At 44.4% G+C, this 13,290-nt stretch overlaps 1 protein-coding gene across 1 annotated transcript in view; it reads left to right on the forward strand.

Moving 5' to 3' along the window:
- The window catches only part of LOC138349699 (uncharacterized), a 96,738-nt gene that overhangs the window by 50,395 nt on the left and 33,053 nt on the right, over positions 1–13,290 (forward strand). Inside the window, exons 5-6 of the mRNA XM_069308684.1 lie at positions 2,289–2,425; positions 6,304–6,451. Coding sequence (XP_069164785.1) covers positions 2,289–2,425; positions 6,304–6,451 — 285 coding nt within the window. The remainder of the gene's footprint in view (positions 1–2,288; positions 2,426–6,303; positions 6,452–13,290) is intronic.

The following is a 13,290-nucleotide window of genomic DNA, read 5'->3' on the forward strand; positions in this document are numbered from 1 at the left end:
TTGGTCCATATTTGGGGGTTTTCCTTGCCTATTTCCATTTTTCCTCCTATGCTACACATGACTGTGTATCTAGGTCGGTGCTTCTTGGCTATACTGATGCTGGGTTTTGGGGTGGGTCTCTGTCCATGTTCAGTTCCCTGCTTTTGGACTACCCTGGTGTTCAGTTTTGGTACTGAGTTCCTTCACTTTTTCTTTGTATCTCACAGCAGGCTTCTGTGTTGCACTGTCAGTGGAGGATTGTGGACTTCCAGTCCACTGCTCCTGCCCTACTGGTTGCTTTTCTTGGGACGGGTAGCTGGGATTCTGGTCCTGGCTCCGGCTTTTCTCTGTTCCTTTTCTGGAACATGTGTTTTTGTTTTCCTGCAGTTCACGTCCTGCATAGTTCTCCTCATGTATACCTCGGGGACGCATGCATCATTCTTCCCTGCTGCAGCTGGTTGCACTGCTCCGTTGCGTTACGGGGTAGCTGTTTTTTGCGTCTCACGCTTTCATTCGTGGTGCTCGTTTTCCTCGTCGGCCTCTTCCTGGGCCCTGGTTCCTTGGTGTTTGGCCTTATTGGTCCTTTAGGGGTCCTGGGGGGGGGGGTGTTTCCTCCCAGGCAGGGCATGTCTGCTCACCCGGGTTAGTTCCTTTTCAGCTCGCTGGGGTTGGGTTCCTGGTTTCCCTGGCGGTCGTTCCTTTTGGGTTTTGCCTGCCTTGGCACGACCTGCTGCTTTATTCGGTTCTGGTCCTTTGGATCTTCCCCTCGAGTCTTTGCATCTCAGGTTTTTGTCTCTCGTTTCACGTTGCTTGAGGGGGCACTGGTGGCTTCATTGTTGGTCTCCCACCTGCTTGCTTCCTCTCGGCGGCGGTCCTTCCGGTTTTCCTATCACTGTGAAGGGTCCTTCGATCTCTGATAGGGTTGGCTTGTCCTCCCTTCGGGGTTGTTCCGGGACCGTCGTCTGGGACCGTGTACTGTCATCTCGCCTTGGGTGGCGCTGGCGGAGCCGCTCCAGCTTGCGTTCAGTGTTACTGTTCCTTCTGCTCCGTTCCGCTTGCTGTCTTGAGCGTTGTTTCACCTTCGGCCTGCTCTTGAGTTTCCAGTGCCGTCCTGGTCGTTGGCTCGGGAGGTCTCTTTTCTTTCTTGTCGTTTTGGTCCTTGGGTTGCTGCTTGGTTGGTCAGTCCAGGGGTGCTTCCTTTGTTGTTTTTCGCTGTTCTCTGCGCGTCTTGACCTCTACGGTCGTGGATGTGTTTTGGTTTGACTGGGTTCCCTTCCTTCCCTCATTCCTGTTCTGGGGTTCAGGTCTGCAGGGTCTTTTCGTTTCATCTGTGGTCTTGTTTTTAAGTTAGGGCGCGTGGCGTCTGCCTCCCAGATCCTTCCCTATTTTCCTTATCTGTGGTGAGGTAGCTCCGGGGAGCCAACGGGGCTCCCCCCCAGAAAACCCAGCTTTGAATGTAATGAAATGCCATTTTCTGGGTGAGTCCCAGAGGCTCCCCGGCATCCCTCCCTCCCTCCCTCCAGTCGGCGGTGTTTTTCACGTATTTTGACATCCAGCCTAAGAACTGCTGGTTGGATCACCAGCGCGGATGGTCTGGGGCTCCCCCTTCCCCCTCCTGGGAAGGGTGGGTTGCGCAGACAGTGGCACGGCGACGTGATGATGTCATGCTAGTTTGATAATTTTTTGGGGGGAGTTCTGTCCACTTGTTTGGCTTTCAGTAGCAATATTTTCACCAGAATAGGGGGTTTGTTTTGGGGCACCTACCTTTCTGGGTTCCTATCCCGGTTGATGGCAGACATAGAATGCTCCCAACCACAGGGGGGGTTTCTATAGGCCATTGCTCCTTGTGCCTCTCTGAGGGGGTCAGGTTCTGGTTCGTGGTCCCCGGTAGGCAAGAACTCCAAGCACTTTGATGCCAGAAAGTTATACATATCCATTCAGTCTGGATAGCTCCGGCGAGCCTCCGGGACTCACCCAGAAAATGGCGTTTCATTACATTCAACGCTGGTTTTTTTATGAGAAATATTCCAAGAGAACATTGCTTCATTTCACAGCTAATTTGCATATCAAATAAGAAATATTTAGATATTTAATGATAACAGAACATACTTTTCTGCAAAGTAATTTTCTAAAAAGTTTAGTACTGTATGTTCAACTTTGTCAAAAGCTTTGAAAGCATCAGGAAACATATATCTCACATAACAACTATAGTATGGCACTACAAGTTGCAAAATTGTATGCTAATCATTTGTCACCATTGCAACATAATTCAGGCTTTTTAGATTCTCAAGTCATGTGTTTTTGGACAGGCCGCTCTCAAACTTCCTCTGACTCCCGGCAAGAAAAAGCGAGGGCGGAAAAAGAAGATACAGCAATGCGAGACGTGCAGCGAGGTGTTCAAGTCGCGCCCGGCTCTTACCTATCACATTGCTACAAAGCACTCAAGGTGAAACATTAATATATTTATTAGGGAAGGCGGGTTACCCAGCATTGTCCAGGATTATATGTCTCCCATCTGACCATCTATCTGTTCAATCCATTTGTCTATCTATCTAAACATCCCTCTACCTATCTCTATATTCATTTATCTGTCCATCTGTCATCCATTTATCCATTCATTTTTCTATCTATCCGCTATCTATCCATCCATTAGTTCATCTATACATCGATCTGTCCATCTATCCATATATCTATCCATCCATCTATTTATGCATTTATCTACCTATCCATCCATCCATCCATTTATCTATTCATCCATCCATATACTCATCTATCCATCCATCCATCCATTTATCTATTCATCCATCCATATACTCATCTATCTATCCGTTCATCCATCTACTCGCCTAGCTATCTATCTATCTATCCATTGCTCGGTGATGCACTTTCTCTAGAGCAGCTGTGTCCTTCTGAAGATGGGGTCTCCATGCTCGGATACAGTAATCCAAATGAGGCCACACCAGAGATTTATACAATTGAATCACCACCTTCCTTTTCTTACGGTCAAAGGTACGCTTGATTATTCTATGGGTTTGGTTAGCTTTTCTGTGAGGAACTTTGTTGGCTCCCTAGAGCTATTGTACTGATATTAGCTATAATAGTCTGGGGCTTCAGTCGATTGGAGTTCTGCCTACCGGACACCAAGAGCCAGAACCTAGCCCCCCCCCCTCAGAGAGGCACAGGGAGTAATGGCCCATGGAAACCCTATTGTTTTTGGGAGTATTCCATGGAATGGACGGTCGACGCCGACTCCTTCAATTGGCTCTGCCGGGTGTACGGACTCCTGGATGTGGACCTCTTCATGTTGGCGGCATCCCGGCATCTTCCCATATATGGAAGACACTGGGATATATGCACCCTTCCCCGACTGTGAAGCTGTCGCGGTGGATGCCTTTCGACAGGACTGATCAAGGTGGGGTTACCTGTACCTCTTCCCCCTGGTCCAGCTGCTACTTCGAGTCCTGGCTCAGTTTGAAACTAACCAGGGAAGAGTAGTCCTGTTGGCTCCTTGGTGGCCAGCCCAGCCTTGGTTTCAGGCACTGTTTGCTTGGTGTCTGAACCCGTGATGTTTTCCGCGACTCCGCCTCTTTCAGCAGATCGGCCTGGTCAGGTACCTGACTGGATCGGTCCTCTCCTCCGCTCTTCATGTCTGATCTTTCTGAAGCGGGTCTATCACCACTTGTATGGTGATCAGGTGTCTTCGGCGATGGTGTCCCACCTGTGAGCTTTGTCTCGGTGACAGTATGAAGTTTCCTGGCATTCTTTATCCCATTTTCTTTTTCTCTTCATAGGTTGTCCTCTATTTTAGATAGGGTTGTCTTCTCCGTTCTTTCTTGGGTTTTTCAGGACCATTATTTGATGACTAATAATATTGCCATGTATCATGTAGCTCTGGCAGAGTGAGGCACTGGCATCCACCCCAATGCAAGCTGAACTAGTTCAGCTTGCATTGGGGTGGATGTTACTTCCACCCCAATCCGCAAGCTTTCTTGTGGTTTGTTTCACCTCCAGCCTGCTTGTGCACTGCCTGAGCCATCCTGGTCCTTGAACAGGGTGCTCTCTTTTCTCTTTTCTCTCTTCTCCTCAGTTTGTGGGTGACTCCTTCAGTACAAAATTGTTTTTCCAAGGCTCTTTTCCTGTTGGCATTGGCTTGTGGGGGTTGGGTTGGGGAGCTTCATACTCTCCTCTGGCATAGAGGTTTCTGCTCTTTCAGTCCTGGCAGTAGGTTTGTTCATCTGCAGCCGTCTCCTTCTTTTCTGGCGCAGAATGAGTCCAGCCCTCTGCAGGGCTGGTTCGTTCTTTGCCTCGAGTCTTCGCGGCTGGGGTTTTTGGTCTCATGTTCTCGTCGCTTGTGGGAGCACTGGTGGCTTTGTTGTTGGTCTCCCGCCTGCGTGCTTCGTCTCGGTGGCATTGTGTGGTTTCCTGGCGGTCCTTCTGGTTTTCCTATCTCTGCGAAGGGTTCTTCGGTCTCTGATAGGGTTGTCTTGTCTTTCCCTTCGGAGTTGTTCTGAGACCGTCTTCTGGTGTGGTGTCCGGTTGCCTCGTTTTGAGTGGCGCTGGCGGAGCCGCTCCAGCTTGCGTTCGGTGTTGCTGTTTCTTCTGCTCCGTTCTGCTTGCTGTCTTGGGCGTTGTTTTGCCTCCGGCCTAATCATTGGCCCGGGTGTTCTTATTTTCTTCTTCTCGGTTGTCGTGATCCCTTCGGTTCTGGTGTATTTTTGTTTTTCAGGTCTCTTTCTTCTGTTGGTGTTGACCTCTAGGGGTCAGGTCAGGGAGCTTCCGGCTCTTCTCTGGCTCCCGTGTTTTTCTGCCTAGTTAGTCCTTATGGTAGGTTGTTCTTTTGATACAGTCTCTTTCTTCTCGGGTGCTGTTTGGGTCTGCTGCTTCCAGAGGGTTCCTTGGGTTGCTGCTTGGTTGGTCAGGCTTGGGGTGCATTCTTTTTGTTGTTCGATTGCGGCTCTTCTCTGCGCATCTTGGCCTCTGGGGCTGTGGACGCATTTTGGGTTGCTCGGATTCCCTTACTTCCCTCCTTCCTGTTCTGAGGTTCAGGTCTCCCGGGTCGTTGGCAAGGGAGACCAACTCTTTTCTTTTCGACCAACTCTTCGTTTTTTTAGTGTGTGGTCTTGTTTTTATGTTAGGGTGCGTGGCATCAGCTTCCCAGATCCTTCCCTCTTTTCCTTATCTGTGGTGAGGTAGCTCCAGGGAGCCAACGGAGCTTCCCCCAGAAAACCAGCATTGAATGTAATGAAACGCCATTTTCTGAGTGAGTCCCATAGGCTCCCCGGCATCCCTCCTTACCTCATTCGGTGGTGTTTTTCTTGCTCTTTGACATCCAGCCTAACAACTGAAAGTTGGGTCGCCGGCAGGTAGGTCTGGGGCTCCCCCTTCCCCCTCCTGGGGAAGGGGGTTGTTTGCGCAGACAGTGGCGCGGCGACATGATGACGTCATGCTAGTTTGCTAATTTTCGTTTGGGGAGTTCTGTCCACTTGTTCAGCCTTCGGTCGCAATAGTTTTACCAGAGTAGGGGTTTGTTTTGGGGCGCCTACCTTTCTGGGTGTCTGTCCCGGTCGATGGCAGACATAGAATGCTCCCAACCACAGAGGGGTCTTTATAGGCCATTGCTCCTCATGCCTCTCTAGAGGGGGCCAGGTTCTGACTCGTGGTCCCTGGTAGGCAAGAACTCCATGTATTGACTGATGCCAGAAAGATATACATATCCATTCGGCCTGAATAGCTCCGGGGAGCCTCCGGGACTAACCCAGAAAATGGCGTTTCATTACATTCAACGCTGGTTTTTTATACTCTTATAGGTATAGATTTTGTTACTCTCCCTCTTTATCTGTTTAGCATTTTTCCAAATCAAATACAGTATGTATGTATGTCCTTTTGAAGGTAAGGTCTCCATTCTTCCAGGTGCTATTTTAAGAAAGCCTCTACTTTGTTAGAAATTAGCAGTCATTCTGCCCTACAACTTTCATCTCATGACACCCTTGCCTATCTCATGAGACCTGCCAATACCTTCTCCCCACTACTACCTACCTATCTCAGGAAAACTCCAAATATTTTCTCCCCATAACTACATACCTATCACCAGAGACCTCTCGATACTTTCTCCCACAACTACGTACCTCTTTCCAGAACACTCTTGATACTTTCTCCTTGTAAGTGCTGACCTATCTCCAGAGACCTCCCTGTACTTTCTCCTCATAATTACAGGACCATCATAACAGTATTGTAGGCCCTAGGCAATCAATGCACTAGGGGACTCCCTACCCTTACTTCTTATTTTCTTATGAATAATTTAGTAATTCATTTGATAAATTTCAGCACGATGCATATGTGTGACCGCTGCCCGGCTGTGTTCCCTCATCGTGCTCTCCTTGCCTCACACATTCTGCGTCATGGTGAGAGACGTGTTATGTGCCACCGCTGCGGAAGGAAGTTTTTCACTCAGAAGCAGCTCAACAGCCACGAGGTATGTCACAAAGAAAATGTAATATCGAGTTTATCATTTATAACGAGTATTATCACTGCATTCATGACAGGATGGGTGATCCAGAATTGTTTGTAACATACTATTATTGTATTAGTTTACCTGAACAAGTAAAGTCAATGATTGCTGCTTTAGTGCTACATGATTTCCCATTGTAAAAGACAGGTAGCCTATTAGGCCTATTGGAATCTGCCTAGGCCAACTATGACCTTTACCAGAATCAAACCAACAACAGTTGTCTAACTACTGATTACCTATTTACTGCTAAATGAAGAGAGGAATTCAGGTGAATGAAAACTTGTGAAACCATTTCTGCCTGGGGATCAAACTTGAATACTTTTCATCTGTTTTCACACTAGTCATTCTAGATAGCATACCAATTTCTGCAAAAAATGCTCATTGTAGGAGAGAACATATTATGCGATACTATATCACCATCTTGCAAAATTATCAAGGAGAACATTTACAAGTTAAAAAGACTCGAAAAGTGCAAGGAATGATTGGAATTCAGTCTAAAATGATACAGGAGCTAGCTAGTGACTTGGTTTTGTTGCAGATCTTTTTCAGAATATTTCTGGACCCAACAAAAAGTAGATCTAAATTGGCAATAGAAAAATATTACTCCTATCTTCAGGAGAAGCAGACAAATGCAAAAGAAAACTATAAATCAATTAGCCTAACCTCACACATCTGATTGTAACCTTGTAAATCATCACAATACAAAATGGTAGAATGCAAATTCTGTCTGACAAACCCACTCACTTCCCTGGAAACATTAACATACTACTATATACAGTATATAGAGTAAAGATTCACAGTTGATGTGGTGTATCTACATGGACTTCACTAAGGTATTTGACAAAGTGCCATATAGAAGCCTATAAAAAGGCTTTATAGACCCAAAGCCTATACAAATGCTAAATTACTTGCAATATAGTGAAATTTGTAAATCAGTGGCTAAGACATAGAAAGCAAAGACTTAACCTAAATGAAATAGAATCTGACATGAAAAATATTGCTTGTAGAATGCCATAAGGATCCAGTTTAAGGTCAAGTACATTTTGTAATTTACTTCAATGGCATCAATGATACTTTAACATCATAAACTACATAACTATTTATAGATGATAGAATGATCTACAGAAAATTGAGACTTGAAAAAAAAAACATTGCAGCCTTGCAAAGTGTATATTGCAAATCATCAAAAGGACTGACAAATGCAGACAGTGAGTCACAATAATGTTAATGGAAGATATGTTGACCAAACTACACATCAGAAAATGGAGAAACAATGACATTTTGGTCCATCCTGGACCATTATCATGACTTGATAATGGTCCAGGACAGACAGAAATGTCATCATTTCTTCATTTTCTGATGTGTAGTTTGGTCATCATATAGACAAATGTAACATGAGGAAACATCTTCATCTTCAAGAGGAAACTAGATTTATTCCTCCAAGGAGTGCCGGACCAACCGGGCTGTGGTGGGTATGTGGGCCTGCGGGCCGCTCCAAGCAACAGCCTGGTGGACCAAACTCTCACAAGTCAAGTCTGGCCTCAGGCCGGGCTTGGGGAGAAGAAGAACTCCCAGAACCCCATCAACCAGGTATCAACACCTTACATGCGAGACATAACTGTAGGCCTCATAGTCACCATGTTGATAATGCAGTTGCGCTACAGATTAATCAAGGAACGGATCTCGGAGTAATAGTTTTCAGAAAATGAATGGTGCTCAACAAGTAGAAAGCCAACCTCAGCTTATGATTAATCATACAAACCTTCAACTTCACAGAAAAGAAAGTGATCATCAGGTTTATAAATTCTTTTTGTGTCCCTGCAACTCACAAGGACTAACTGTAACCAATCATGGAGACCTCACCTACAGTAAGTTATTGTTGAGCTTAAAATAATTTCAACAGAAAGCAACAAATTGTACTAGAATTAAGTTAATTCACATTACAGTAAAGTCTGATGGCTCCAAGATTGACAACTCCACAAACAGACACAAGAGATTGATCTCAATGAGGATCAAGCTACTGATTAAGGCAGATAATATAGATGCAGATGATTTCAAGAGAACCAACATGACTTTTACAAGGTAGTAATTTCCAGAGAACCAAGCAGATAATGGGAAATGCTTTATCACCCATAAAACCACTTGCCAAAGTCATTAAGGCCAAGGCAGAGTTTCAGCTTAAAATACAATTGGAAAAACCTCATTACTTGAATACTGGCCAAAATGCTATGCGTGATAGTGATTTTGCAAGAATGTGAAACTTAACCCCTCAGTTGCACAGCTATTTAAAAGTACATGAAGGTGCACATGACTAAAAACAGTTAACAAATCAAATGGGAAAATTTGCAGATGGCGACTGGAGCACAGGAGGAAATCACAGATAATGATTTGAGCACAGGAAGAAATTGCAGATAGTGATTGCAACACAGGAGGAAACCACAGCTGGTGATTAGAGCACAAGCTGAAATTCCAGATAACAATTGGAACAGTTTAAGTATTAACAGCAAAATATGTCTTTCACAACCCATTGTACCTTCTTGTATACTGTATAAACAAATAATTAAATGAGGTAACTTCTGCAAGTCTCTGTATTTCCTGTTTCCACCTCAGCCACATAGAGTAGTGGCCATCGGGTAAATAACAAGTAAATCATTACCAGATAACATGGTGGGAACCTCATAAGCATTCCTGTTCTCCCAACAAAACTATGTGGCAGCCATCTGGAAAACACATACAAAAGTATTGTGTTGTTGGTAAGAGATTATTAAATTTGCCAGATGGCCATTATAAATATATGTACAGTACTGTACATTATTGGATAATAAAGGTGCTATTTAAATATATCATTCACTCTTAAGTTAAAATAATAAATAATCTTGAGTACTCTGGTTTTGACTAATATCCATTGTATAACCTCTTTCTCAGAATCTGTTCCATAGGAGAGCACGCAGCTACAGTTGTGAGACATGCGGTGGAAGATTCTCCACTCTCCGAGTCTTGCGGCACCATATTCGAACTCAGCCTCATCACAAATTTTACTGTCAAGAATGTGGAGTGTCCTACGCACAGAAACAGCAATACCTCACGCACATGCTAACTCATGGCTTGCGGTGCACACTGTGTAATCGATCATTCTCATCAGCAGTTGCAGCACACCAGCATTACCGTACAACCCACTCACAGCCAGAGAACTATACTAATACAAGCACTGTTGTGTCCAATAAGTGTGATATACCAGAAAATGTAACTCCGTGTATTAGGACGCACTCACTCTATGAGCCTCAAGATAAGGGAAGCAAAAAGCAAACAGAAACGTCAGTGAAAGACAAGATAATCATAAAGCAAGAAGAGCAAAATATTAAATTTGAAGCAGAAGACGAAGAAGAAAGTGTGGTGATTGTTGTGTCAACTGAAGGTGATGCAGAAATTACTCACTACACTCAGATAGAAACTCATCAAACACTTCAGCACATAATTGAAGATGACAACAATGACTTTAATATTGAAAATAAAGAAGTCCATCATTACACATAGCATTCAAATGTACAAATCAATGCCTTGAATCCTACATTTTCAGTTGAAGTGTTTGATATGATGACACTCTTGATCTGTTATGGTTATGGGATTGTACATTTACAATGAAATGATCAGTGTGGCTGCTGACCATGACTGTGCAGAAAAGCTATGATTGTTTTAAGTGATTTCACCTTATGTATGTTTATCCTTTCAGTGGTTTATTTATTGCATGAAGTAACAAATTGGGCCACGTTACCCTGTTAGATTTGTACACTTATTTTATATTTTACAAAAAGAACTAGAGCTTCACATTAATACTAGTCATGTTCTGGGCATAATTCATCATCATTAATTTTGCACCTACTGTATAATATGTTTTGTTATTGGTACAATGTATTGATAAAGACTGAATTTATATCATAATTTTATTTGCATTATTTTCCTTGGTATTTAATGTAGGATTTCCACCACAAGAATCAAAGTTTGTAAAAAATCATAATGTTATGTTAGTGTTGTATGCCATTAGAGAGCAATGTGAGAGCAACAACTGCAAGCAGATATGAACAAAGTTTTTGATTGGGCAGCAGAAAATAACATGATGTTTAACAGTGATAAATTTCAGGTACTCAGGTACGGCAAAAATGAGGATCTGAAACATAATACAGGGTACAAAACACAATCAAATCTGCTCATAGTAGGAAAACAGCATGTCAAGGATTCGGGAATAATGATGTCCGACGACCTAACGTTTAGGGAGCATAACCAAGCAAATATTGCAGCAGCCAGAAAAATGATAAGATTGATTACGAGAACTTTCAAATCCAGGAATCCCATCACAATGGTTGTACTCTTCTAGTCACTTGTGTTGTCCCATCTTGAGTACTGCTCAGCACTCACTTTCCCCTTCAGAGCAGGAGAGATTGCTGAAATAGAAGGAATACAGAGAACATATACGGCACACATAGACGCGATAAAGCACCTAAATTATTGGGATCGTCTCAAAGCTCTCTAAATGTACTCACTAGAAAGGAGACGAGAGAGATACCAAATAATATACACATGGAAAATACTGGAGGGCCAGGTCCCAAATCTACACAATAAAATATCAACGTACTGGAGTGAACGATATGGAAGAAAATGCAGAATAGAACCAGTGAAGAGCAGAGGTGCCATAGGCACAATCAGAGAACACTGTATAAACATCAGAGGTCTGCAGTTGTTCAACGTCCTTCCAGCGAGCATAAGAAATATTGCCGGAACAACCATGGACATCTTCAAGAGGAAACTAGATTGTTTCCTAAAAGGAGTGCCAGACCAACTGGGCTGTGGTGGGTATGTGTGCCTGCGGGCCGCTCCAAGCAACAGCCTGGTGGACCAAACTCTCACAAGTCAAGCCTGGCCTTGAGCCAGGCTTGGGGAGTAGAAGGACTTCTAGAACCCCATCAAGCAGGTAACTGAACTGGAGGAGGGGACTTGCTGGCCGACCATGGGAACGGATGATGGTGCGCCCAGCATCTCTCCTACAAACATTCACGATACCTTTGAGGGTTTTCAGAACCCACTGTTCCTTGCACGCATTCCAATCACGTCGATCTCTCCATCTTAGATGGGGGGGATCCAGAGGGAGTTTTCCTGGACAATAAACATCACAGTATGGTGAACAGATTGGAGGCAAAATGTTGCCAGGGTCCTGAGGTATCCTGTAACCCTCCACGGCCTCACTATCAACATCTAACGTTCACTCAAGGTGGGACGAATGTTCCTGCTTTACCAACGTTCATCATTGCCTTTAATGACGATACACCCTTTGATAGGAGTGTTTTTGGAAATAGCAAGGCACAAAGTGTCCTATATCATGCCATTCCCAAGTTGTTTAAGATCAAAGTGAACGATATCACACCGAATAAACAGAGGAACTTATTGCAGTGGACTACAATCACAGATAGGATCTGAAGCTTTCCGACATTACTAAAATCTGTGGTTACAAAGTCAGATGCTACTAATCACTGTGTGACCGTTTAGCAAGATATGTGGTCCGACATGTTGTTGACATTAGTGCAGACGACATCAAGGTACAACTTCAGGCTGCTGACATTCCCATCTTCAGTATCACAAAATTTTTGCATAGAACAAATGAAGAACTGAGTGATACTGGCAATGCATTACATACTTTTCTTGACACCTTTTTCCCTGATCGGGTTTGGATTAAGGGCTTCCTCCATAAACTAGAGGTATACATTCCACGTCCCATACAGTGCTTTCGATGTAAAGGTTTTCACCGTACCTCAAAAGGCTGTACCAACAACATCAAATGTGGGACATGGTCTGGTTTTACACACGTGACTGTGCGTCAGATATACTCTGCTGCTCCAACTGTGGTGGTGATCATGACATTACATTCAAACAATGTCCTTCATACATAGCGGCACACACTAAGGCTCTCCCCGCCGTCAACCTGCTTTACAGTCATGTTCCGCAACATTCGAACTCGGTCCGTCATCAACCACTGTTTTCCACACCGCCGCCACCTTTGCTTGTGCCTGATCTGTCTCTCTAATGTTTCTGTAACCCCAAGAGTCCCATTCTCCCACACCATACAATTGAGTCCTGATCTTGTTGACACACTTGTCACTTGCATTGTGGATGCATTCGAGAAGACGCTGGACCGACTCATAACTAAATTTTTTCCACAATCCGTTCGACCCATTCCTGAGGCTGACCCAATGCACCCCTCCTCCACATCTACTATGGTTGACATCCAACCTCCTGCAGCTACCCTTGTTGTCTCCAAAACGTTTGAACCTAGTCTGGAAAACGCCCTCAATAACTCCTTGGCACTCCTTCCCCAAGTTAATCCCAAGGCTGACTTGCTGCAAACCCCAACCCCTGGCACTAAGAGGAAGCAATCCTCAGCTTTCCCAACTTACAAGTGCCCTGCCTATTTTCCTGAAAAACCACATACACCACGTACTCCTGTGATGCATCCTCACTCCACTAACCCCACTAGTGAGAAAGACTAACTAATGAGGTTCCTAACTGGTTTGACTTACTCCTTCATACTATGCATCTAGTCTTTCTGATGTGTGTATCTTCATTTGAATGGTAATCGGGTTTGACTCTGGGGATATGGGCTGATATGAATGTATTTGACCCTGGCATCAGTCAATGCACATGGAGTTCTAGGCCTACCGGGGACCACGAGCCCGAGCCAGTTCTCGTTCTTGTCCATGCCCCTCAGTGAGGCATGAGGAGCAATGGCAGAACATGTCTGCCATTGACCAGGTCAG

This window comes from Procambarus clarkii, chromosome 63 (assembly GCF_040958095.1).
Source record: "Procambarus clarkii isolate CNS0578487 chromosome 63, FALCON_Pclarkii_2.0, whole genome shotgun sequence".
In the NCBI taxonomy this organism is placed as follows: Eukaryota; Metazoa; Arthropoda; class Malacostraca; order Decapoda; family Cambaridae; genus Procambarus; species Procambarus clarkii.